The sequence below is a fragment of the Rhododendron vialii genome, chromosome 8a, assembly GCF_030253575.1.
Source record: "Rhododendron vialii isolate Sample 1 chromosome 8a, ASM3025357v1".
Taxonomy (NCBI): domain Eukaryota; kingdom Viridiplantae; phylum Streptophyta; class Magnoliopsida; order Ericales; family Ericaceae; genus Rhododendron; species Rhododendron vialii.
Window position 1 is genome coordinate 36,293,992 of NC_080564.1, and position 27,985 is coordinate 36,321,976.

Consider the following 27,985-nt stretch of genomic DNA (forward strand, 5'->3'; position numbering starts at 1 on the left):
CGATGAACAATTGGTGTGTTTGCATGATTTTAAGAGAATAGATAGATCGAATTTATGGTGATTAAAACATGTCCAAATTGCATGGTCCATATGCTAACACAATAAAGGAAAATAAAAGAAAAGGAAAGAAGATTCAAAGGTCCGAATACTTCCCAACTTTTCTCGCCTTTTTTCCTTGACTATGCCATATTTTAGTTTACAAGCTCTGCTTGTAGCTACCCTTGATTCTGTATTATGACGTTCATTTATTCAGAAAAACAAAAAAGAAAAAAGGCGACACTTGTTTTGGAATATGATGGTTAGATTTATAAGGTATCATGGCTAAATATCATAGTGTCATGGATAGTTACAGCATAGTAATATACCTGTGTTGTAAAATCTATAAAGAAATGTGATTTTTATTCGCATTACATGTTAAAAGAATGTATACTATTGTAATCCGAACCTAACCATCCCATCAACAACGCTATCAACTTCCTTTCTATGAGAGTTGAACCTAACTTCACTCCATCTAGGTGCAACTACACAATCATTAGGCTTACTTTCCCCGTTGACATCGTCGGTTAACTAGTGTCAAAACGAATCAAGGGCTATTACCTCATTGAACAGCAGAAAATTAACACAACAAAAAATCATATTGTCTATTAGCTATCTCAGACGAAGAAGGAAAAAGTAATTGATAGCTTCTTTCGAACCACTTCAATTTACTCATCTTTATGAAGAATACAACCTACAACTGGATAATCGAGGGAAGAAGAACATACATAAACAAAAAGACTTAACATATAGCTCTCTCAAATCCCTTTTGGAAGAAGAAAAACAAAAAATTCTACACAGGTTAGAAACTATAGTACAATCGCCAACAATGGTGGCACTGGATGCATACAAGAACAGGATACAATCAAAGAATCACCAAATTGCCAAGAGTCGAAAGCACACGAGCACTCTTTCAAAGGTGTCAAAGATGAGGCACTTCCGATCAACAAGTCCTTGTGGAGAGCATAGCCATCGAAGACATGGATGAATGAGCTGTCTACTATCAAGTGATTATTATCCAACCGATTTCGGTTCACCATCCCCCTTTAAACTCCAAAATTCCACTCAGGTCACACTGCCCAATCCCCGCTCTCAACAGAGTTGCTTCAAACACTAGCTAAAATCCCTTTGGAAGCTCTTCTGGAAACCAACTATAATTACATGTACACCCTATCACCCAGCATTGCCAGCAACCTCAGCCGCACGTTGCCTCATCATCTCCATCACTGCTGCCCTTCGTCGGGAATCAGACTGCTGTTGCAACCTCCTCATATGTTCTTTCAAATCTCTGAATTAGTTGCAACATATGTTGATGAGACATCCCAGAAACTAAAACCTTAACAGAGAGATTGGGTGGAGGTTTGATGTACAAACCTGCAACGTGGCACGTGGCACTCAGATTCCTTGCAAGCTCGAGCATGAAGCTGAAGGAGATACCACATCTTCTTACAAAGAAGACAGCCCCCAGAAGCGCGTGTTTTGCATTGTATTCCGTGTCGGAAAAGACCCTTCACCTTGCGACAATTTGGATACTGGCAAAGGGAAGATCGACACTGAGATGCATGCACCAGAAGGTCAAGCATTTTCCTAAGCTGCAACATCACATAACCAACCATGTCAGGGCTCAAGCAAAAAACATTCTCGCTTCTTATCATTCTCTCAATACCAATAGCAACATCTACATTATGTAAGTTACAAAGAAAATGGACTCACATATCGAGATATTTTTTTTCCTTCCAAACTGGTGAACATCCAATTGTACAAAAACAAAGGAGAAAAATCATATTTGCTCAAGTTGAACTGACCACAAGTCAAAGAAGGTAGGCATGGAATACAACACCAATCACCAATCCCGCCTTATAAACGATAAATTTTAGATCAGCCATAAAACTCATATCTGTGGTAGATCGCAACAAGTAGAGGCCTTGCAGCCAACTGTTCTGTTTTCTGTGTTTGTATTATGTTTTCATGATTCCTGGAGGTGCTCTTCATTTTTCTATTCCTTTCAGTTTCCCAAAACAACCTGCAATCCATAATACATACACTATGCGATTTACAAACACGGAAACAACTTATTTGGTACGACACAATTCAGCAAGGACCCAACTCCCAAGCTCAACCAGGGGCATACAGAGGATCACAACTCGATGGATATGCATAGAGCCTTGGAACATATAATTTGCATTCAAGGTACAAAGCCCATGCCCAATTCCAGCATATTTTATTACAATTTGCACCACTATTACTGTTATTATCATCAATATTGGGCCACAAGAGGAATGTATTATAGAACGTTCCCCGAGGGAATCACCTTTACCCAACTAAGAACAAAGCAAGAGGAAGAACGAGAAAACATAAAAAGAAAGGAGCTAGCGACAAGAACAAAAAAAACGAAAGAATCAACCCCCCATCACCATAGAAAACAACTCTTCCAAACTTCAAAAAGTTAAAGCCGCTGCAAATAAGGTACTTTCAGCACATTGAAAGAAACTCAAAAGTCAGAAGCCAGCAAGGGGAAGATTTGGTCTAGATATCAATGATCAAATCCACAAACCATGCCAGATGATCTGGAGAGTGCTCCCTCCCATTGGAATCATAAATGAAAAAACCTCAATGCACTAATATAGGAGCAAGACCTGCTTCCAAAATAGTAAAGACCCAAATTCCACAATAGCAAACAAAACCAGGTAACACATAATAAACCGCAGACAAGGTTTCGTTGCATAGGAACAGTAACATTTTAATGTGGAAGGATATCAGCCAAGTAGACATCTTTCTGGCTCGGAAGTATGTGCAAGGATAAGTAATAGACAAGAGCCTGACCGCACAACATCAGTGAAAGAGGAGCGCATGGCGGAATATAAAAGGTAAAACCTTAAGTTTTCAAAACAGAGTTAGTAAGAAAGGAAATGGACTTTGAAAGAAAACAAATGCTTGACATTTGGACTAAGAAACATAGCAAAAGAAGTTCTTTGTGAAACTAAGCAAGTGGACCACCATGTAAAGAAACTTATCAGTGGAATGAAAAGGTTAGAATAATAGTCAAAACAACAAAGAGATTGTCACAAAGTTACCGCAAGGATATCAAGTCCTGAATGTTTGTAGACAATTGTTTCACACCATCGGGATGGTTTGCAATGGATTGGAAAATTGGAAAAACGTAAGCACCAAGTTCAAACCAAAGCCTGGAGTTTGAATATTAAATGAAATTAGGTTCCCCCCCACCATCTTTCCCTCGCTCTAATAAAGGAGGCTGTCCTAAGGAAGGACAAAACACATGACATTTTCAACCAGTACTTACTCATGACATCAACTGGAACGATGTCCCACGGTAGAGTACCATATCATCTATTTCTGTAGGGTTTTATTGATGGGGACGTGTAAACATAGAGCAGCAGCATGATAATTGTTCCGATCTAGGACATGCAGGACAAGAACTTCTCCCCCAAAAGGAGAAACAAATGGACCACAAACAGAAGAAAGTGGGAACAGAATGACCAAAAAAACGTGTACAGAGGGAATTGAATAACAAAGAAAAAAGTGGCAGAGCTATAACCTGTAGTACTCTTAGTTCCCTAGCTTCTGTGTTCTGAGCATCACGATCAGCCATCGATGGATGATTAGTCAACTTATGAGGATGATCAATTCCTCCATCTTTTTGATAACAAGCATTGCATACATCATAATCAGGACAAATCTCACAGCGCCAACCTTGACCAGCTTCAATATCAAGATGGCATGCGTTGCATGTTGTCACAAATGCAGGAGCAGTTGGATTGTGGAGATGGTATAGGACCATCATAGAGGAATGTTTAGCTCGGCGGAGGGTATCATACTGGTAATGATTTCCTTGACAAAGACTTAAAAATGCCTGTCTGGTGTCAAAGAATTCACTCTCAAGAATATCATCTGTATCCTTGGTATCTTCTGGTACATCATTGATTTCAACCTGCAGGGTTCATTAAATTAACAGTTCTCAACCAGGAAAGTTACAAGGTAACTGCGTAGCAATGGCTCAATAGACTTCACTGTAAGACCAATAAACATTAAAAAACATATAAACAAAAAAACATAAAAGCTTACTGGATAAAGCACATGTTTGTCCCTCAGATTGATAGGATGTCTCTCTTTTTCTTCAAGTTTTTGTTCAGCTTCATAACACCTGCACCAGTAGAAGTACAAACATAAGATGTAAATTTTAACCAGTCACTGCAACCGAGCAACGTTAAGGAACCATTAACTAGTGATCCAGAAGAGACCCAAGAGGACACACGAACCACATATTTTTTAGTCCAGTAAAGCACAAACATAAAAAGGACAAAGAATGCTCCATTGACCGTACATTGTCATCACCAAAAATCAATACATCTAAATGTCACAACAAATAATGACATTTTAAAGAGTGATTATCATTTACTGCAATCACTTAAAAAAGGAGAAGAAAACGTAGATTCACCAAATAAAGGCCTTAAATCACTATGTTACATGGCCTCAGCTGCAGTATCGGGTGCAGGTGCATATCTAAGGTTGGACACCCACCGTTACAAAATGGAGGATATGTAGACATGGATCCAAATTTGGATACCACTGACATACATTAGATTATTCTTTTTGAAAATGAGTAGAAAATGAGTTCAACATTTGGTCCAACAATTCATTCATAAGAAATTTTGGATCAAACACATGATAAACCAAATAAGGCTTCCAGCTCTTGGGCCATTTAGACTTTAGCTGAGTGGCCCAAATCCAATTTATTTTTGGTCAAAAAACCCTTTACCCTTTAGTAATTTGTTACTTGGACCATTTAGTAATACTTTGTCTGGCCTGCGTGAAAAACTAGGAGTAGTCGAAAATCTCCAGCAAAAGTAAAAGTTCATTCCAAATTCTTTGGTCAACACTTTCAGCCCTTTCAGAAAATGGAACAAAAAACCTTCCAATGTCACCATCAGTACAAACCCTCCAAGTAGCACCACATGACGAGGTTAATGTAGATCGTCCTCATCTCACAGATTCAGACTGCGAAGTGCGAACATGTTCAAGATCCATAGTAAGAAGCCTTCAGTCTCGAAGGCAGTCAGTACTGATTCAATAATTCTCACTGCCTATTGCATTAAGGTTAGCATCATAGCATGTCTAACTCCCACACTTAAAAACAAGAGCCAAGATTTTTTGATGCCCTTAAAAAATAGGGCTGTCACCCCTGCCAGCTTTCTCTGCTACATTATACGGAGTAATGAATATAACTACTTATTACCTGTAAGTTATAATATTATAATTACCGTCGTTATGCCAGTAAAGTTCCAAACGCACAGGACGGTGACCAGAGTATAAAAAACCAGAAAGAGAGAAAAAAATCAGAAGATATATTAATTTTCAGCTCCCAATCAAGCGTCAATAGTAAACTATCTTCCCAACTCATGCCAACCCATTCTTCATGAGTATCACATCCTGGAGGTCCATTAGGCTCTTTAACAAAACAAATAAGAAACCATTAATATTAACCAAATACTTGGATTAACACTACGCCTAGGCACATCAAATGCAGCAGTTTACTATGTATTTATTTCCTTCCGATTCTGTAAAAGCGAACAGCGCTACCAAGAGTAATACAGCTCTGCTTTTGGATCTCTTGTCAACTCATGTTCACCCAATCTCAATCTGCCTCAAGTCTAACCTTAATCTTCATCGGCCTCATGTCTAGGCCCATTGATGTTGTTTATGAATAACTTAAAGAACTATAGTAACAAAGTATTTCATTGGAGACAACGCAGAGCACATAGTTGTACAATCTGTCCATATAAGCACATTGGAAGATAACGCACCAGTTCATAGTTTGCAAATGAATTTCTTTCTTTCTTCTTCCCCTTTCCTTGTAGAATTTTATTATTGTCACCAGGTTGACTTCTATTATCCAAAGAGAAAATGTCCAACAATGATTACAACAGCTTATATTAATTTCATATTATACGACGACTATATTTGTTCAGCAATTTTCCGACCGGATTGTTACCAAATCAAACCAACAAAGCCTTAAGTGCCAAACAATTTGGGTCGGACTAGTACGTTGATCGATATAATTGTCATTTGTTTATCAATATAACTATACAAATTTATTCAAATAGACACCAAGTGCACTATACCATCCACTAACTGAATTATGAAACCTTTTCTTTCATTAGTTTTATCTTATCCATTCTTGCTACTTTTGCCAGACGTGAATGAACCCATGATAAGAATCAAATGAAAATATGCATATGCCTTTCACATGTTTTCCAATACAAACAAAACGCACAACACTACAAATAGTAAAACAGCTCCATTTTCAGAACTCTTACTTGTCACAGAGCTGAAAATCTTTGCACTGGTTGCAAGTCCAACGATTTCCAATTACCATTAGAATACAGCAATGAGTGCATGCAGGCTGCAAGTGAACCATGATAAAATCTTCCTTCATTGGGATAATAGTTTCACCAAGCTGGACAACATGGATAGCTTGTGAGGACAAAAGAGTAACATCTTCAAACAGATATGATCAGAATATAAACTATACCACTCAACTCAACAGCCTCAACCCCCAACAGTTAGGGGGCCATATGGATTCAGTTTCTCCAGTTGGCTCAATTCAAAGTATAGAGCATAATAACACCAACATTTCAGAAACGGAAACTTTTCCATGCATAATGGTAGTAGAAGAGTAGATGAGATTTTAAATGGGAAAGGTCAGATGAGTTTGTGATGCATTCAAAATATCAAAGAGGAATCAAGATTCAAAAGAGAGGAGAATATCCCATTCAAGGGGATGAACCCCTAATGGGAGAGAGAGAAACCAAGTGTCAATCAATGTATTTCAGTACTCTTAATAATCAAAAGCTACCAAATGAAAGACCAACTCACCTATTTCATGAAAGGCCAACTCATCTATTTATCAAGACCCTAATACCACTAACAACCCTAAATTGAAACAAATGAGTAGATAAATCAGACAAACAAGAACTAGGACACCAGTAGTAGTAAGTTCATAAATTGATGAACATAGATCAAGAAGAACTAAAGAAATGTTTATCGGATGAGAATGATGAAGCTAAGATATTGGATAATAGAATTACTTTCTGCATTAGTAACAAATCCTTTGAGGCATTGCCAGAAAGATCAGAATGACCAGATGCTTTTAGTGCCCTTTTCGTTATGGGCTTTTTGGTGATTCCTTTCTTATGTTGCTTTCTGCCATCTTCTTCTTGACGAAGCTGGTAGATCATATCTTCTGCAGCACCAGGCCAGTAATCCCCATCAAAATAAGGTAACCGAGCAGCAGTTACCTTGGCCTTGCGCTCTCCAGCGTATATGAAAAAATGGTCATATAAATTGGTGAGCTCAACCACAATGTTTTCCTTTGCAGCTTTTCTTAACATTGATAAATACCTGAATTTTTATCCATGTAAAACCAAAGGAATAAATAATAAAGAACTTGCTTCATGAGAAAAACTATAGGAAACTGATCACCCATTTGAAGGTTATTTGGCTCACCATTCTCTGAGTTTGTCAGATTTTGGTGTTTTCTGAATTTCTGGATGGCAATATAATATATAGTCTTCACCCTTTAATGGAGGGCAAGCCCATATGTAGCAACTCGTGAAACCACGTTTCTTGCAATATTCGAGGTATCCAATCTGCAAGACAATCAGACATACAATAAAGGAGGCAACAATAGTAATACAAGTGATGATTGTAATAAAGAAGCACCGGCACCACAACAAAGTAAACGAACTAGCAAACAGAAACATATAGAAGAGCAAGGTTGGGAACTCGCCAAAATTTCATGGTAAACAAATGTACGGAGTGCCTCTCCCGTCACTGCTTTAATCTCAGGCCTGAAATACTTAACAGAATCCAGATAGGATAGATAAACACGACGATGGTTTGGCTGTTGACACTCCGACCCAAATTCTTGCACATACATGCCAAACAGGCATACTTCCACGCCTTCAATTTTCTGAAATAATAATACTACCTGGAAACAGAAAATGTTATTTCATAATCCAATGCTTTATACAAATGCCTTAGAAATAAAATTGTCACCAGTGAAACACAAAATGCCTTGGGAAAAAAGAAGAGAAAGGACACGAGTTCTGTGTCTTTGTACACCAAAAGACCATCAAGGACCTTAAAGGATTGTTTTATAACCTGCTTACCTTGGATTTATATGGGAATTCTGTTGGATAATTATCCTCTTGAAAAATCTCAAGGAACCGCTGCTTAACATCCAACTTTTTGTCAACTGATGAAACAACTCTAACTACAAGTGCTTCTGCTCCTGGAACCTGGAGACATCAATGGTAACAAAAGAGGTTAGAACCCTTGGGATGGATGGGGTATCAGCTGCACAGTGAATCAAGTAAAACAAACATCACAAGATTTATACATCGCGTCCAAACGCACATCACAGAAACTTGGCACAAAAGTCGACAAAAAATGTAATTACATTGCCCACCATGCGGTTTGCTGAAAATACAGTCAAAATTCCTGTAATACCAAAACCGCACCAAAACTCGTTAGAATTTGTTGACAAGCAGATCTAATGGAGGGTGTAAAAAGGCAATTTCACCCTACACAAAAAATTGTCAGGTCAACCGCCAACTATAACAAAATCCAATTAACTTTTTCTCTCCCTAAAGGACATCTCTCTCCATCTCCCACATCACACTAATAGCTCAACCATTTAGCCATCACTGGAAGCACCATAGCAATTCCTTTTCTTACACTGCCATCAATCGGACAAAAACCACCCCCTAAAATAGAACAAATCTAACTGCACTGATAAGTGCCAAAATGTTTACGTCTAGGCCCTCCAATTTATGGTTGATATGTTCTCCATTATTGTTACTTGGTACTCTTTATGCCGTTTTCACGATTGCAGTTCACTTGGGCCATTAGCATAAAATTGGGCTTTAAATTGGAGATTTAAAGGTTCGAAGAATTGACCGGACATTCCAACCCACTAGTAAGGAAGGAAGTTCAAACCTAGAAGAATTGGAATGCTTGGAGACTTTGCATCAATCTTGGCAATTAAAAATCAAATTTGAAAATAAAATCTTTCAATCCCAAATTGGAAAGAAACCTGGACAGCCTTCAGTATTTTGGCCATATTTTTTAGCTCGAGTAGGCGTGAACACCAGCCCGCTAGCCCGCCCAACCCAGCCCGTTTTATTAAGGGTTTGAGATAGGTATTTAGGCTTGTCGGGTTGGGTTGGGTTGAGCTTTTAAGTCCACTCAGTTAGCAATTAGGTCTCTCTATTTTTCTTGAACGGCAGACCTCACTCTTGATTGATCTACAACCAGTGACTGATCTCTCCTCTGCGGATGACTCTCTCTCACTCTCTCTCTCTCTCATATCCCGTACGAGCACGATCCCGTCTCCAGGGGAACGTGCTCCCGTCGCATTTCTTACTCCGAACCGCAGAATTGCGTTTCTCGTCCGGGAGCGCCTTCCAAGTAGGCTATTCCTGCTACTAAAGTCCACAAAGCACAAGACGTTATGCACTAGTAATTGAAGGTGAAGGGTGTATGCGTACATCGAGCAAGCAATAGGGGGTGTATGTGAAGTTTGCCCCTTTTAAGGGCTAGTTTCCATCACAAAATACAAGCATATGGATCAACTTTCCAGCTCGGAGAGGTTCATGTAGGGATTTGAAGGAGGAAAGCAAAGGTGGAGGAGCGGCCAAGCTAACAAACTTGCGTCTAGCTTAAAGATGGAATGGAATACTCTAAGATGCTTCATAGCTCGTTCTTTGCCCCATTCTAAAGCCTTCCAATAACATAAGGGAAGCTTGAAGAGCATTCTTTGGTTATCCGAATGCGAGCACCATCACAGCTTGGTCGACAGGGACGTCAAATCAAAATATCGGGGCAAAAGATCAAGGGCTTTGGCTTCGTCCCCTGTGATCCACCACAGGTTGGGTTTGAGAGCCCTATGATGGATGACTATCCAGCATGGATCAGATAGCACTCTTAGTCTGCGACTCTGCGCCCACAAAACAAACATAAAGAGTGCAGTTTAAGCTATCTCATTAATTAGGTAACCCAATGTTTCAAAACCAACTCTTTCATAGATTAGTGGGCCACATGTTAGCTGTCTGGGGGACCCCATACCTAGTCAAGGATAGGTAACCAAGACCAAGTGCTTTTAGAGCTTAAAGTGAACTCCCTCCTTGGATGAGCTTGGGGCTTAATAAGTAGAACTGGATTGCACTACTTGATGCTCCAATTGAAAAAGAAAATCAGTCCAGTGATGTCAATCCGATTGACTATGGGTTAGGGAGGTCACTCTCTCCCCTACAACACCAAATGAAATTCGGCCGAACGTCAACATCCAGACTGCTTTTTAAAGAAATCAAGCTTCTCAAATCGAAAGTTCAGGCCATTTCTTCTAACAAAAGCATTCTATCAAATTTTAATATCTCTTTGCAAGTCCCCATTAACCTAATTGAGTTTCTTGATCATCTTATGAAGTAATGCATTTCAAAGCACATAACTAGTACGTCCAGCACAAAGAACATTCAATCTTGTGACGTATTTAACTCTAATACTCTAATCATCATCCAATATAGCATCTCAAGGCAAGTCAAAAGAATCACCTCGTCGTAACTCTTTCCCTGAAACCTTGCTCTCTCTTGTCTTTCCTGCTTCAATCGCCTGAATAATCGTTGCTCTATGCGGTCACTGAGGATTGTCCTGGGCAAATCTTTTGCCCCAAGAACAGCACTCTGTGGCAAGGGCATACGCTCCCCTCTTTCTATTTCAGCTATATAGCAGTTTGGACAAGTATATTCAGCTTGCCCACCATCATTCCTCCGACCATTGAACAGTGCACAGATCTGATGCTGCCATGCCTCACACTTGTCACATTGAACCCACTGTATAAAGTGCAACAAAGGTTAACAAATTAATCTACTTAAGGACCATTAAATATAGTTCTACAAAAAGCAAGGATATAACATACCCACTCTTCTGTCTCCTCATCGTTTTTCCTCTTCTCCAGCCTTGCCTTCAGAATAGAAGTTCCATCAACTAGAATAGTATCTCCACGGGCCTCATTGTGGCATGGAATGCAGAAGAAGTGTCGAGTATCACCAGCTCCTATGGTATAATACATTGCATTTCTTTTAATGCGAGCACCACATGGTGAACAATAGATAGGTGGTGGCTCAAAAGTTAGCTTCTCAACTGCACACAACTGGCATGAGTTCTCGCTCATTGAATGCTCCATTGCTTGATTTTTTTCTGCCTTCGCTTTACTCTGTCCAAATCAAAATGTAGGAATAATATCTCATCTTCAAACAAGAACGTGACCCACTAGGCAGATAGGAAAAGAAATGGTGTAAGAGACAAACCTACCATAAAACGTACAAGGCAACACTGTATGAATTCATGTATAAAGAATCGGCATATGCTTACAACCAAAACTCAGAATCTATTATGTGCAGGAAATCCTGCCCCACAACAACCAACTTTCTCTTGAACAGTTCTAATCAGTAAGAGATTGCAAACAACCTGTTGATTTAACTGAGTTCAAGAAAATGCACACAAATGCATTCATATGTATAAACAGTATCTCTGTCTTTTCACGTATACATTATGTGTGCAAATACAAGTTTGAATGCATACGCATACATTATGAATGCTTGTAAACTCCATAGTGTTAAATTTCTGTGATTGGTTGGTGCCTATGTATGAGCAGTTGATCACGGTACATTTAATGAATTGAAATAGACAAGCTACAGATGGGTAAATCATGTGCAACCAGGCTCCTTGAACAGTGAACCACTTGTTTATTTCTGTCAGCTGGAGACAATTTTTCAAGTGCGAATATTAACTTCCGCTCTGGTCATAAGTTAACAGATCCACCGTTACAAATTCTTGGGTCGATTTTAGATTTACTTCTACAAACGATTTTTGTACCTTACATCTAATTTAAGCAACATTATCACAGGCCACAGTTAATGCATGGCTTGCAATGGCATTCAATTATCATCACAGTGCAACTTTAAAGCAGAAAGGATGCAATCTGTGACATGATCATGAGGCAATAGTGTCAGTTTATAAAAACCATCTTTTAGTAGCGATAATAATACCACAACGTTTGTCCTACACTGGAGGGTCAGAAGAAGTTTCAATGGAGTACTCCCCCTACTACCAAATAACTTATGCCAAGTATTTTGGGTCACATTTCTAGGCTCCATCAAGTTATTGGGCCAGTAAAGAAAGGATCCTTAAATCGACCGAGAAGCTATAATAAGCACATATGTAGGATATAAAGAAATAACTCATAGATCCGTGTGACTTCACTATCTCATTTAAAAAACCTAAATTTTTAATGTCTCCACAACCAAAAATTTACGGTGCAGTCACCCCACACACATACAGGTTTCTCTGCAAACATGTGCATGAAATTATCACATCCTGACAGACCAAGTATTCTATCTGGGCCACGTGCCTAGTTTTGCTCCAACTCTTCTGATCCCTTGAATTAACAGTTTTAGAACATCAAATACCTATGAGCATTGCTTAATGCAAATGGTAAATTTATGATGTAAACGGGGACAAGAATCAGTGGGAATGTAACTTCTTCAAAATGGGGACTCTCGTGGATACATACATACATACGTATATGCCCAGCAGTTTTTACTAATCAAGGAAAAAAAAGTACTCCCTCCGTACCATAATTTTAGTCCCCTACATGCAATTTTTAAGCTTAAAAATAATGTACTTATCGAAATAATTTTTTGTGCAATATAGATCTTGTTTAATAGAACGGTGCAAAAAAAATTGAAAAAGTATTTTAATAAGTACGTTATTTTTAAGTTTGAAAATTGCAAGTGGTTTTGCAAGGGACCAAAATTATGGGACAGAGGGAGTAATAGATTACCGTATACATACATACATACATATATATATATATATATATATATATATATATATATAAATACACATATATATATACATACACACACACACACACATAACAAAAGCAGATAAACAGACTGACCTGGCCAACCCACTGCCTGAGACCCATAATATGCTCCCTGACTTGCTCAGGAGTGAACAACTCGGTCAATGACACTCCCTTTATTTTTGGCTTCCCAGATTTGGTTCCAGATGCATTTTCAGCAGGCAACAAAACACATTCCTCTTTAGATTGGGCCATCTCTTTCTCACTTCTGATAGATTCTTGTTGAGCAGAACCAGCAGAATTATGTGATATAATACGTTCACCAATAGGTTTCTGATCATAGGCATCATCCATATAGCCCTTCTTCGCATCAGTGATATTAGGATTTTCTTGCCGAGAACTCGAAGGAACTTCCCTCTTCACTTCTATGACCTCAGCTTTAATTGACATGCAAGTGTCACCATGTTGATATTCCCGACGTGCATCATGGAGTACATGGAATTCACTGCTAGCAGGAACTGATAAGATAGAGCTTTCACTATCACAAACAAGAGACTGGGAGGGTTGCTCCATCTTTACGCGTTTCATAGAAGACTGTAAATCTTCTGAAGTTACAACAAATGGTGGACTTATCCTTGAAGTTAATCGAGTTGCGGAGTCTGCAGTGTCATATGATTTATATGATCCATTGGTTGAAGATGGCATGCCAGACTTAGAATCTAGACGAGCATGTGCCTGCAGTTGTGCCTCAACGAAATTCTTCACAGGAACACAAACAGGGCAACCCAGGTCCCTGCAATCTTTGTAATGCTGAAGTAACATCTTTGTTTGGTGGCAACGAAGATCTGGACATCTAGGCACATTGCAGCGGTCCACATGCTTCCAAAGGTTTTGAGCAGTTATGCAGTTAACTTCCTGGCATTTCCCTTCTGGAGCCATACATCGACGAGCATGCCGTAAAAACAATAACCACCTTTGTTGATTCCTGAACTGCCTTTCACGGTCTGGATTACCAGATCGACAGGTAGCACCACAAGAGTTTGTTAGATCTGCTGTTCTTATAATGGCAGTTTGAGAAAGAGATCCTTCTGACGATAATTTATTGCGTTGAGCTTCATCTTGCCCAGTTATTCTCTGATGGAATTCCTCTTGAATATTCGGCTCATGTGACAAGTTCCCTGGTATTTGAGACCTGTCTCGTGACTTGGGATGCCATTGACCTGGCAAAAGCCTTTCAGCTTGTCCTCCAACAGAAAGACAGCTAAAATCATTCTGTGTCTCAACAACCAGCTGGTGAGGATGCAAAAGTTGTTGCCTTGGTTGTGAAGATTGAGTGAGTGATGAGCATTTGTCCTGCGAGACAGATGGAAGAGAAAGCAACTGAGTGCCTCCAGAGTTAATGTCAGCAGAATTTTGTCGCAATTGGTTCTGCAACTCAGAAAACTGGAACTTCTCTGAAACTTGTGAGTGCATAGCATCATTGTTATACTCAATTCCATGCTCAGGCTTTAGCTGAATGCATAGATCAGAAGCCAGCTGAGAATGGCCAAAAGACTCATTCTTTAACAGCATCCCATGCGGCTGAAATTGCTGCTTTTGTTGAACAAAGTGCTGTTGCGACTGATGAGGGTGCTGCTGAAATTGGTGCTGATGGTGAGACTGCAAGAGATTTTCTCGGAATGAGTTTGAAGCTAGGATATTCATCTTTTCAGGTTGATCAATTGATTGAAGTCTTACATTTGAAGCCTGCTGGGTGGTTAGCAAATTCGACTGATTAGTCATCAAAGGTGGGTTGGTTCTGGACATAGACTGCAAGTTTGCTGGATTCAAATTCTGATTATTCATTGGTGAACCAGAAGACATTAGAGGACCATAAACGCTTCCAGGCCCAGAAGAAACTGGAGTGTTCATCCCATATCCATCACCTGCAAAGTGAGAATGCATTTGATTACAAATCTGAAGGGTCAAATCTTACACAAACTGACCATAGTGAGATGAAAGTACCCTGCATCAATGGTCTCTGATGTTGATCGTAGTGGTGCAAGGGTTTGGGTGAACTGCCATATGGGGTGGCCGTCAGATAGCCCTCAGAAGTTCCAGGACAATTGAGCAACTGCGAACTGCTCCGCATCATACCTAAACTACCATTCGGAAATTCGTTAGATTTCTGCTGCAAGCCAGACCTAAGTCCGCCACTCATATGGCTACCAAGGTTGTGCAGTATCCGGTTGTTTTGACCACCAGCATGCTGCTTTTGTTCCAGGGGGTGTGATGCCATCGTAGATTCAACAGTTGAAAAGGCACCAGTATTATTGGAAGATTCCATATTCATGTAAGGTGGATTATTGTTAGCATTAAATCCAGGGGTAGGGATCATTTGGCTTGTCATTCTCTGTACACCAGTTGAGGACACCCCGCTGTTCCCACCGGAATTCATGGAAAAACTGGCACGTGAATGTTGGTATCCTTTAGACATAGAACCTGCAAACGTTATCTGTGTCTCATCAGTGTCTTGAAAGAGCAGTTAATAACTACTGAAGTAGAAACTACAAATTTTAAGTACCATCAGATGAACAGAAAGAACCACCGTGCATCCCAACAGAAGAACCATTAGAAGTTGCTACGAAGCTTCCAGTATTAAGAGTTGCAGGTACCATGCTCTGATCCCCACCTGTAGAAATCATGGAAGTATCTACAGATGATGCAACCAATCTGCTTGAAGTCCCACCATGAGGGATACCAGGGGTTGGTATCATTGTACCAATAGGAGAGGAAGAATTAAGAAGCTGCGGATATGGTTGGTTGTGATTAATCATTGGTAAACATTTTATCAAAACATGCAAACGATTCTCCAGAGTCTCCAGGTTCAGATATTCGTCCTAGCAATAGAAAAGCCCAAATCATAAACTAAACATAAAAGGGTGAACACTCTAAAACAGTCAACTTATTAATTGTTTAGGAAAAACGCTTTGGAGTTGTTCAATGATATGGAATTACCATTGTAATTCACAAAAATAAATACAGTTGTTTGATGCTATCACTCAATTTAAACACGGTATATACTTCAACAAATATTAGGAACCTTATTATTGCCAGCATTCCTGAATAGACCCTCATCTAGGCGTCTTACAATATCCATAAGCTTCTTTGGATGTATATCATGAGCTTGTTGCCGCTTCATAAAATATTCATAGCTGGAGGACAGGAGACACAAATTTCAATTAGCACTCGGTGCTCTATATTGCATATTCTAGAAAGAAAACAGTAAGAGAAAGGCAGAACAGACTATGAGATGCAAGCATAATAATAGTGAGGAGTGCCTAACAGGGGTCATTAATGGTAGCATGAGAATGGAGGTCAAAGAAGCCGCAGCAGCCACTTTGTGCAACTATCCATTGCACACCTCTCAGCATTCTCAACTATGGGGACAAGCATCAGCAAATAGCTTTTATCCTTTTTCTGAAGAAAAGATGGAAGGGAAGGGTTGTCTCCTCAGGACCATTGGGCAAATATACCAGGCAGACTAAATAGTAGAACATAGGAAAAGATGAGCCACTATGTTGCGAAACTAGCAAATAATCCAATTCTATCACAAGCACTTCCAACCACACAAGCATTATCGATAGCATGAGATGTCTACAAATTACCAATGTTGAGAAAATTTGATGCAACTGAATCAATGAAGTCGATAACTGAGAGAACTTGAGTGGACCAGGGGTCATGATGCAAATCTTGCTACCAGCTCCCTAAGCGGCTATCATGTTGTGCCAAGGAATGGCAAATTGACAAATAAGGTTATCCAAACAACAAACTATAATACTCAACCCTAACATGTCAAGGGCCACAACCATCTAAGTGCCGGCCAAGAATCACCACACAGCCAACCATCGGCTAAGAAGCACGGTATGTACACAGGATCCACAATGGCATGATACAGATGCACTGATACGAAAACTGCATAATGACACATGGCAGGACGATGGCAACTAGTTGATAGATCACCAAGAGTCTCCAAAGCCTAGAAAACGGTCCAGCAATATAGGTCAAGCCATCCAACACAATCCCTAAAGCTCCACCCGTCTTGCGAACATCCATATAAAGAAGCAAAAATAAATAAGAATGCAAATGAGAAAAAAACGTAGATGATGGTAGATCATGAACTGACACAATAATATCAAGCTATCAATCACAAGAAAATACATTTTATCTGCACGTAGAATGTGAAGTATATACTGTGGAACCGAGACGATGTGGGACTTTGCTTCACACAGATGCACCTTAGATGTGTATTTTAGATGTGTATCTGACACCTGCAGCCGGGTAGTGTCAGTGTTAGAGACCAAGATGCACCTTTTAAGAACCTTATGTTCTTCTTAGAACGCCGGTAACATGAAATATGATAAGCCAGGAATCCACTAACCGGTTTCTAGAAAACCTAACCCCCTGTTGGGTGATAGAAATACTAATAAAAAAAGGACTTGAATAAGGCAGCCTTGTTCCTTGGGAATAATACATACAAGATTGAACACGTTGACTTAACGCTAACCCAAGATAAGTCAAAACTGAAATTAAGAACAAAAACAAGTTCCCATCATACTTTAAATTTTTAGAGGCCAAATTTAAAGGCTGAGCAAGATTGAAACACTAACTAAGATACCATCCATCAGCTCATTCTAAGTATTAAAAATACTTATTTGCATGTTATTCTCATATGAAGTAACAATGTTGTGGAGTATGACAATTTATTTGTCTATGCCAAAAGCAATTCCCCTAAAATATCAAATATGAATGTGAAAACACATCTCTATATGAGAAACAGCCGTATTTCTTTCTCATAAAGTTTGTATGAAATAAACTTCTAAATGCATGCAAAAAGAGAGACAAAAAATTAGTCATATCAAAGAACATGCATTACAAACACATAATCATTATGAACACTATACGTTCATTTTGGTTACCACTTACCAAATGGTTGGGACTGGAGGTTCAGCTGGCTAGATTGGGATGAAAAATGCCCCAAGCCTAACTACATGTTTGAGTGGTTTGGCCCATCTCCGTTGGGTGCATTTTAAGGGGGAGATTGCTAAACTAAAAACACAAATCACATCAACCTGTATTGGTTCTTTGGTTATGGGGTTATCAATTGGAATATTTCATATATTATAATCATTTCTTCCACCCATAGACTCAAGTTCAATGGTCAAACAATGCAAATCAGATAAAAACCTACACGGCACACCATGCCAAGTCAGATAAAAACCTGCTAGTTGTTATGGCATACATAACTTGGAAAAGTAAATTTTCTCATCCCTCCTTACAAAGGAAAAAAGCAGGTAATGCACGTCTCCATTTCTCTCTTTTTAAATATATTGTATCTCAATTGTTAAGAACAATTATCAGCCAGCATTGAGAAGCACTAAAAAAACGATTAGCATCATGCTAAGCTAAAAACCCCTTTTCTGACGTTCCAGTATTACATACAAAATTACGATATTAGTATCTGCAATTTTGTGCACCATTCCAAAAATCCTTCAAAATTCCCTACCATCTCTTTCCAAACAACAAAGGCAATGCAGCACAATGCCCGCCCCACAGCATAATGAACATAAAAAATATATAATAGAATGTCTTACATTTTATCTTGTATAAATCTGCGTGCTTTCGCAAACTCAGTCTCCATATTCAGTGTATTACCATGATCCCCTAGATTTTGTATCTGGTTAGAAAGAGAGAGTCCATTCTGCTGAGGTAGTCCAGGCAACTGAGTGCCTGCTTGATTAGGAATCTGCCCGGAAAATTGTCCTGACATATGTGTCTGCACATTCATCTTTATCCTGTAGGCTCCTAAACATCAAGAGCATCATAACTAAGACTTTTATAGTTCCACATGAGAATCCCAACGTAAACATCACCTTCAGTGATGCATATTCATCTACCCATGCTGTCAGGTGAATTGAACTCGTCCATATGTATAAGCAAAAAGCACATCTCCTGTACCAAAGGAAGAAGAAAAAATTCTGTCAACTGAAAGTTGTTTTGCAAACTTAAAGACAAAGAAAACTTAAAGAGGAAAAGGCAATGGACTAGAAGGACAAACATTAAAGCCCATGCTATGCAAACTAATCCGACCAAACAAAGATATATCGATGACACCACCGTAACACAAATGTTTCCAACTACAGTACAACACTGATGATAAAGATTAATTTGAAGATACATAAATAGTAGTGTTCTAAAAGTCGCTAGGTGCTAGTCGGGCGGAAGAGGGTGCCTAGTGCCCCGAGGCCGACTTGCTCCCCAGGCGGCCGACTAGTTGGCGCATGGGACCCCCAACTAGCACCTAGGCGCTGACTAGTTGGCCGCCTAGACCTATTTTACGAATTTACTAGTAATCAGAAGGAAAATTGCACAGGTTTGAGCTTCTTTTTTACATCTGACTAGTAAGTGGGAAAGTTAAGGGAAGAGAGTCTAAGTAGTTGTGTGTGCCTCACCAATGGAGGGAAAAAAAGGAGATTTACTCAAGAGTGATTTTTTTGAAGGGAGGGCTACAAGCGAGGGTTGATAACAACTGGAAAGAGGGAATTGGTCTACATATTTAGGTTCTTTAATGAAATTGGTGAAGATCTTGTGCTTGATGTAGCAAATGTGAAACTTGAGAAGCTAGGCCAGAGGTGATTCAGTCCACCATATCAAATGAGGTGGTTGTAAAAGAAACCAAGTCATTAAGTGATCCTAAGTGCAATATTTGTAGTCGTGCTTTGGAGAATTGCAGATTCAATACACATCATCTTTTGATTGATCCATCACTTGTCATGTTTCAGTTTTGTTTTTAGCAATGTTTGGTTCCATTTTAGACGTATGTGTTTTCACCAATTTCACGTGTCAGAGTTACAGTGTTCGTACTCAGAGTCCGCAGTTACAAATTCCAGTAGTTTTCGAATCAATGGGATGAAAGGCATAAAGAATTGCACTCATAACAGCCAACCTCGAGGAATGAGGCCTATATAAAAATGTAACTTGAAGTGATACAGATTTATTCGTTGTAGTTTTCACGTTAATTCTTTTTCTCTAAGCAAAATTAAATGTGAATCAGAAATGATACTCGAATACAAAATAACGTTAACATATAAACAAGAATGAAGGCAAATGATTCACAACCAAAACGTGTAAAGCCAAAATTGAGCAAAAGTTTGAAGACATCACAAAATGTTCCCCCCCGCCCTCGTCAGTATACAAGAAACTGGAATATCTAGTAGCCCTCGTCAGCCTCCAATGATTCGAACGACATAAGTGGTTGTTGGATGCTGAAGCTAAAATAATTTGTTTTGCTGAGATTGGAATTGAAGCATGTGATGTATATTGCATCCTCCGCTTCAAAATTATAACGCAAAGTAAATGGGTAACTTCCCAATTGTTTAGTTCATTGACAATTAACATTTTCCTCCGGATACTTTTTTCTTGCTATCGATCTGTTGTGACCTCCCAGTGATTCAAGCTCATGCAGTTTCTTTCCCCTCCATTTTGCTCTACTCATAAAATGGATATTTCTGCTTGCATGCTCTTTTTGTTACTGACATACCAAAAAAAATTACTTTACACCACTCCACTGAGGATTTATGGGATGTTTAGAAGAGGCTCAACACAATTACATGAAAGTTGTAACAGGAAACCGCGAATGGACCATGGAAGTTTCAATAGAGAGCTACAAGATGATGGGTGGGGACGTCACTCATGATGCTCTAAACACAAATGATTTCCTCATTTCCAAAATATCTACATCATAGTTGTCAAAGGCGCGCCTAGGCATGAGGCGCAGGTCAGCCGCCTCTACTCATGCAAGGCGACACGACTTCAAAGAGGCATGCCAAGGCGTTAGGCGAGAAAGGCGCAAGGTGAGAAATAGGCGCACCTTCTCACTTTTAATCACATCTGTCAAACAGAGCTAGGTTTAAGTATAACCCAGTCGATTTCTTTCACCTCAGCGACTTTTGACTTCTCTAGTCGAGTGACTCGAGTCGACCTCTCACTTCTCTCTCTCGATCTTTCAACAGTCGACTGTTGACCTCTCTCATCTCTCATCTGATCAATCTCCAAAGTCCTTTTCTGTCTTTTCCAATCGATTTTCAATGTACTCTACATATACATACATACATATATATTTATTGTGTGTGTGTCTAATGACTCTAATTTGACATCTGTGAGTGTGATTTTGATGTTTTAGTTCTTCTTTATGCGAGGATCATTGACTATTTGACATTTGGTGGATGTTTTTATGCATTTTTGGATGGTATGTTTTTTAAAATCCATAGGCTTAGTGTTTATTATTAAAGTATTGGTGCATTCTCTTTTTCCTATTTTTTCCCGCATAGGTTAAAGAGATTTAGAAATGGTTCATCACATCATTGTATTGATACAGAGAGAGTATTTATACAAGTGGATTACATCATCATCCTTCAACAGGTCTAACTGAACTAGGTGTCTACAGCTGGCATTAGTCGTGTAACAACTCACAACTCTAACTCCACTAACTAAACTCTCAACCGACTTACAGTGCTATGATACTGAGTAGTAGTGCACACATCATTACTGTGTATCTAGTCTCTTATCATCCCCCCTCAAACTGATGGGAGATGGAATCACCAGAAGTTTGCTCGAGATATTGAAACCTAGCAATAGGCAGAGCTTTAGTAAAAACATCAGCAAGGTGATCTGAAGTAGGAATGTAATGAAGAGACAAGGCCTTGGCGGCAACACGATTGCGGATAAAATGACAGTCAACTTCAATATGTTTTGATCTAGCATGAAACACAGGATTAGTGGCCAGAGCAATTGCAGAGGTGTTATCACACCAAAGCACTGGAGTAGGAGTAACTGGGATATAAAAATCACGAAGAAGCATCTGAAGCCAACTCAATTCAGCAGCTGTATGAGCTAGAGATCGGTATTCAGCCTCAGTAGAGGACCGAGAGACTGTGGTATGCTTTTGGCTGACCAGGAAATAAGATCAGCACCCAGAAAAACACAGTAGCCAGACGAGGATTTTCTGTCAGTGCAATCGCCGGCCCAATCCGAATCAGAGAAGGCATGAAGAGCAAGAGGAGAAGGTTGAAAGACCAAGCCATGCTCTAGTGTCCCCTTAAGATATCTAAGCAACCTTTTAACAGCTGCAAAATCACCATTAGTTGGAGAATGCATATGCTGACAGGCCTGATTCACACCAAAAGCAAGGTCTGGTTTAGTAATGGTAAGATATTGCAATGCTCCCACAATACTTCTAAAAAGAGCAGGTGAAGAGAATGGTAAGTCAGACACAGAAGTAGAAGTAGTCTTGATCACAGAAGGAGAAATACAAGGCTTACAATCAGCTAAACCTACTTTGAGCAGAATCTCCTTAGCATACTTAGTCTGAGATAAGAATAGTCCTTGTGCACAAGGCTGGATTGAAATGCCCAGAAAATAAGAAAGAGATCCAAGCTCTTTCATGGAAAATTCAGAATGCATTTGAGTGATTAAGTGATCAACATGAGAAGGAGTATTCCCAGTCAAGACAATATCATCCACAGAGACCAATAAGATGGTGAGAACAGTAGAAGTCTTGTAAACAAAGAGGGAAGAGTCACAATGACTATTGAGAAACCCTTGCTGGAGAAGAAAAGAGGAGAAGGTAGAGTACCATGCTCTAGGAGCTTGCTTTAAACCATACAAAGCCTTTTGTAACTTGCAGACATGCTGAGGATGAACGGAATCAACAAAACCTGGAGGTTGAATCATATAGACCTCTTCCTCAAGCTTGCCATGAAGGAAAGCATTAGAAATGTCAAGCTGTTTAAGAGACCAGTTATAGTGAAGAGCCGGACACAACAAAATTCTGACGGTGGGCTGTTTAGCCACAGGGCTAAAGGTTTCCTGAAAATCAACCCCTTCTTGCTGCAATTACCCCTTAGCAACCAGCCTGGCTTTATGGCGAGCTATACTGCCATCAGAATTTTTCTTGAGTTTAAAAACCCACTTACAACCTATAGCACGTTTGCCTGGAGGCAAAGGGACTAGGGACCAAGTGTGTTGATTCTGTAAGGCCTGAAATTCATCATTCATGGACTGTGTCCAGGCTGGGGTTTGAAAAGCATCTTGGTAAGTGGTAGGTTCAAGAAAGGCAGAAGGAGAAGTGGTTACTGCTAGACAATGTGGATTTGAGAGTAAACCTTTAGCTTTAGACCTAGTAAGATAGGATGAGGTTTTGGAGGTTGCTTGGATGGAAGTGGAAGATGAATTTCTAGAGATTGAACGGGTATAGCAGGAGAAAAATTAGCTGAAGTAGATTCTGATGAAGAAGAAAGAACAGGAGAACAAAGGAGATGAGGATGGAGTAGGAGAATCAAGTAAAGGAGAGGAAGACATATTAGCAGATGATAAAAAGGTGTTGGACCAGAAGAAAGCTTGTAACTGTGACAAAGAAGGAACAGATGATGAAGGGGTAGGATTGACTGTAGGGGCAAAAGGAAAAATGGTTTCATAAAAAAGAACATGTCTGGAAATGTAAATTCTGTTTGTAGAGATATCAAGGCACCTGTAGCCTTTATACGAAGGATGGTATCCAAGAAAAACACAGGGAATGGATCTTGGTTGTAGTTTGTGGGCAGTATAAGGTTTTAACCAAGGGAAACACTGACATCCAAACACTTTAAAGATAGAGTAATCAGGGAGAGAATGAAACAAGACTTCAAAAGGAGTCTTGTGATTGAGAGAAGAACTAGGCATTCGATTAACCAAGAAGGTTGCAGTAGCTAATGCATCAAACCAGTACTTAAGAGGAAGAAAGGACTGATGCAAAAGAGCTATAGTTGTCTCCACTATATGTCTATGTTTCCTTTCAGCTACTCCATTTTGTGAGGGAGTGTGAGGACAAGATAATTGGTGAACAATGCCATGCTGAGTTAGATAGTCAACAAATGAATTACTACAATTTTCACCACCACCATCTGTTCAAAAAACCTAAAGTGAGGTACTAAATTGTTTTTCTGCATAGGCTTTGAAAGCAAGAAATTTTGAAAACACTTCACTCTTATGTTTTAAGGGATAAACCCACGTAAAAAGCGACAGTAGTCATCAATGAAAAGTACATAGTATGTAAAACCAGAAGTAGACATATGGAATGGACCACACACATCACTATGAATAAGAGACAAAGGTCTATTTACAGTGGAATTTGACAGATGAAAAGGAAGCCTATGACTTTTAGACACTGCACAGTGTGTACATTGAAGAGAAGTACACTTGTTTAAAGACAACTGTAGATGCTTAGCAAGATGTTGAAATTTGAGAGGAGAAGGATGACCAAGCCTGCTATGCCAAGTTGCAGCTGACACAGCAGTAGAGAGATGAGCTTGTGGTTGCGAGTCAGAAGAAGCAGAGGAAGAGAACTGATAAAGGCCATTGTGATTGTAGCCTTTAGACAGAGTTCTCTTCATGACTTTGCCCTGAACAAGAAAGGTGGAGTCATCAAATGTGACAGTGCAATTATTGTCTTTAGTAAATTTTTGCACAGAAACAAGATTAGTAGTTAAAGTAGGAACATGAAGAACTTGATTTAGACAAAACGAATGAGAAGGGGTAGGTAAAATGCCTTTACCAGAGTTTTGAATGGGAAGATTAGCTCCATTGCCAACCATAACCTGATCATTGCCATGATAAGGTTGATAGAGATGCATATTGGACAGATTATTGGTGATATGATGAGTTGCAGCAGAGTCTAGATACCAATCAGTAGTAGGAGTGGTAGAGCTGGAGGCAACAAAAGCTCGTGGAAGGTTGTGATGTAGCTGAGGGTGGTTGAAAGGTGGAGTACATTCTATACCAGCAAGTCCAAGCAGTGTGATTAGGTCTGTTGCAGATTTGATACACAACAAAGTCTGAACCAGTAGTTGAACTACTGCCAGAGGAAGTTGATGCTCCAGTTTGGCCATTGAAATTAGGAAATCTGATATTGTGACCAAAACTTCTACCACTACCTCTGAAGTTAGATCTGCCTCCTCTATAACCTCCTCTAGGATAACGACCTCGAAAGCCGGAATGAGTACCACGAGAACCAGAATAAGGTGATGCAGAATGCATAGATCCAGAGACATTCGTACCAAAAGCCACAGTTAAATCACCAGTCGAAGATAAGGCCTTTGAGTTGGAGTCAATGTGAATTGACTCAGAACACAATAACGCAGTCAATTCATCAACAGAAATAGACTCAGATCTGGTTCTAATTGAGGTCTTGAATGCATCATAGGCACTAGGTAATCCATGGAGAATATGGGAAACTAAGTCCTCATCGTGAATTGGACAAGATGCAATGGCTAATTGATCAGCAATCTCCTTAATTTGTTTGAGACATTCTTCCAAAGTTTTGGTACCTTTACTCACATTACTCAATCTATCTTTCAACTGATGAATATGAGATCTGGATAGTGTAGTAAAGCGTTTCTCAAGAGCAAGCCATACCTCTCTGCTAGTGGAGAGATCAAGAACAAGAGAAAATCGAAATTCCATGGTCCATCCACAATATCAAAAATCCATTTCAACATATAAAGTTATAAACAGCAAGAGGTGGGACCAAAGGTTGCATCCATGGGCCATGGTGAAATCACTATTTTTGCCCTTCCAATAAAGCACTCGTAGTTATTGCTCTTTGGATTTTTTGGCAAAAGACCTTCGCAGTCATTATTGTTTTTTGCACCGTACCCACCCACTAGTTACTCATAACCTAATTCACAAGGTTGATTGAGGATAACAAAGCAAAAACTTTAACTTCATTGCACAAATCTTGAAGAAATAATAAAGCATGACATCGAAAACCCACAAGCATGAGTCAAATAACAGTGAAAGTTACTTTTAACTATCCCATGTGCATGAATGCAAATGGATGTAATGAAGAGATTTTATCCAATGCTCTAGAAAGTGATAGGTGCTAGTCGGGCGGAAAAGGGGCGCCTAGGCTGGGACTAGGCAGCTGACTAGACTAGGCACAAACTAGTCGGCTGCCTAATCTCGGAATCTTGGTGTTGGACCACCGCCTAGTGCCTAGGCAACCAACTTTTAGAGCACTGATTTTATCCATGAAAACGCCAACCTATATAGTCTCGCAGCTACATTTCTCAGCCTGACTCAAAGTGTTGCACCTTTCATGTGGATATGGGGAACCGGGTACGATAAAATCCCAAAATTTTCTAATGCGAGCATGGTTAGGCATATTCTTCTACTCCCTCCGTCTCATTTTGATAGTCCCTTAAGAAAAGACGCGCAATTTTTTAATTAAAAAATAAAGTACTTCTACTCATAAAATTTTGAATTTTTTCGCACCAAATTAAAGAACTAATCGAGATCTTTAATTTGATGCGAAGAAACTCGAAAATCATGTACGGAAGTACTTTATTTTTTTTATCCGAAAATTGTATACCGTCGTTTCGTAGTCAATATGGGACGGAGGGAGTAATATTTATGCATGGTGGGGCACAAGTGTGTACTGCAATGAGATATTAACCAGGTCAAGCCGTCAAGGGACATTTGGGGATAGCTACCAAGACAATAAAGTTCAAACTGATTCATGGAAATAAAAAATGTTGCATTAGAAAGAGATTCCATGTGTAATTCCCTTTCGAATGGGTTGATTTGCTGCCATGGAATTGGCTTGACAATTTCTCAAACACTTGGCACCCAATGCTACTATCAATCACCCAATTAAGAATATAACAGTTGATATCCCACTACTTAACAACATAAAACTAGACCCATATAAATTTTCAATTAAGTAATAATTTTTCTAGCCAATATACTCTCGTACACACCCATATATGTTTACACACACATACACAGAGTGATAGGTAGAGGGGAAGGGAACAAACCTGGTGGAGGAGTATTGTCCGTCGATAGGAGGCAGTGGGGCTGTCGGATGGTGATGGCGGAGTTGTCGCTAAGGGTGGGAGCGATCAACGGTGCTAGAGTTGCTGCGCCTGTGATCGAGAGAGAGGGTGGAGAGGAGTAGGGCTCCGTCGAACGTTTTTTGGGATATCCGAGTGCGTTAGCATATCGGGGAAACAACGAGGCTTTATTTGGAGGAAAATTCTGAAATCAGCTTTTGGAGCCAGAGAAATGAAAAGAAAACAAAAATTAATTAAATTTAAGCATCATTTATGTTTAGGACCGTGACATCATCATGAGCTATGAGTACCCTCATTTTACCCTTATATATTTTTATAATAAAATGCTGAATACAACTAATTAATGTCACTTGAACATTTAATGTCGTTTGACCTTCCATATTCCATTCAACATAAAATTTAGGCACAATTTTCAGTAGGAAAATAATAATCTCAAAACTATTTTTGTTAACAGTGTAGTGAATAAAAATCTTGTATCTTGCACATTATATAAGATTAGAATTGGTTTTTTTTAATGTGTAAAAATAGACTTAGTTGTATCCCCGCCAAAGTGTGAGATGGAAGCCATGAGTGAATATAAGAATGCTTTCGAGTCTCATTATACTTACTATGGAAGACTCTACTATATGCTAAACTTATCTGGAGAGTTTTAAAATATTTTGGAGGCACAGAGAATAAAAAATACTCTCCAAGAGGGTTAAGGCTCCGTTCCAGAAATGGAATAAGAACTTATTTTTTGTTCAATAATAAGGCTTGTTCCACAAAGATAAGAAGGAGGTGCTTATTTTTGAAGAATTTATATAGGTACCAATAGACGCCGGGGAGGGAAATCGTACTGACCGCTGCGCCGGGCCGTCTCCGGCCACCGGATGGCCGATCTGAGCCGTCCAAAAATTCTATAAAAAAAAAATCGAGGGGGCTTACGCGGGAATCAACGGCATCCGAGGTGTGTAGGGTGCTTGATCCGAGCACCCATTTTCCTTGTATATATGCTCGAATCAAGCACCCTACACACCTCGGATGCCATTGATTCCCGCGCAAGTCCCCTCGGTTTTTTTTTTATGGAATTTTTGGACGG

The 27,985-nt window shown here is 39.5% G+C and overlaps 1 protein-coding gene across 5 annotated transcripts; it reads right to left on the reverse strand.

Moving 5' to 3' along the window:
* Nucleotides 1-660: 660 nt before the first annotated feature.
* LOC131299129 (histone acetyltransferase HAC1-like) lies at nucleotides 661-27,077 on the reverse strand. 5 transcript variants are annotated; one of them, XM_058324715.1, is made up of 18 exons: nucleotides 26,872-27,077; nucleotides 18,895-18,973; nucleotides 18,616-18,816; nucleotides 16,065-16,176; nucleotides 15,546-15,861; nucleotides 14,987-15,463; nucleotides 13,079-14,907; nucleotides 11,033-11,329; nucleotides 10,668-10,946; nucleotides 8,226-8,354; nucleotides 7,844-8,044; nucleotides 7,561-7,703; nucleotides 7,143-7,455; nucleotides 6,372-6,511; nucleotides 4,120-4,198; nucleotides 3,593-3,985; nucleotides 1,411-1,628; nucleotides 661-1,324 (listed from the first exon to the last, which is right to left on the reverse strand). In XM_058324715.1, exons 3-18 carry the CDS (start codon nucleotides 18,807-18,809, stop codon nucleotides 1,210-1,212), a joined length of 5,235 nt encoding a protein of 1,744 aa, XP_058180698.1. In that variant the 5' UTR covers nucleotides 18,810-18,816; nucleotides 18,895-18,973; nucleotides 26,872-27,077; the 3' UTR covers nucleotides 661-1,209. The 5 variants fall into 5 exon arrangements, with proteins under 5 accessions (XP_058180698.1, XP_058180701.1, XP_058180700.1 ...); XM_058324718.1 differs by having other exon boundaries at nucleotides 13,079-14,641; nucleotides 14,720-14,907; nucleotides 18,616-18,973; XM_058324717.1 differs by having other exon boundaries at nucleotides 15,570-15,861; nucleotides 18,616-18,973.
* Between the last annotated feature and the right edge of the window lie 908 nt (nucleotides 27,078-27,985).

What these genes read in the sequence shown, in the direction of transcription:
- LOC131299129 (XM_058324715.1), bottom strand. Translation starts at nt 18,809, where the DNA reads ATGAATGTGCAGACACATATGTCAGGACAATTTTCCGGGCAGATTCCT. An exon ending in TCAGAGACCATTGATGCAGG is followed by an intron (nt 14,908 to 14,986) that starts GTACTTTCATCT and finishes CTCACTTTGCAG; the next exon opens with GTGATGGATATGGGATGAAC. An exon ending in ATGAGGAGACAGAAGAGTGG is followed by an intron (nt 10,947 to 11,032) that starts GTATGTTATATC and finishes CACTTTATACAG; the next exon opens with TGGGTTCAATGTGACAAGTG.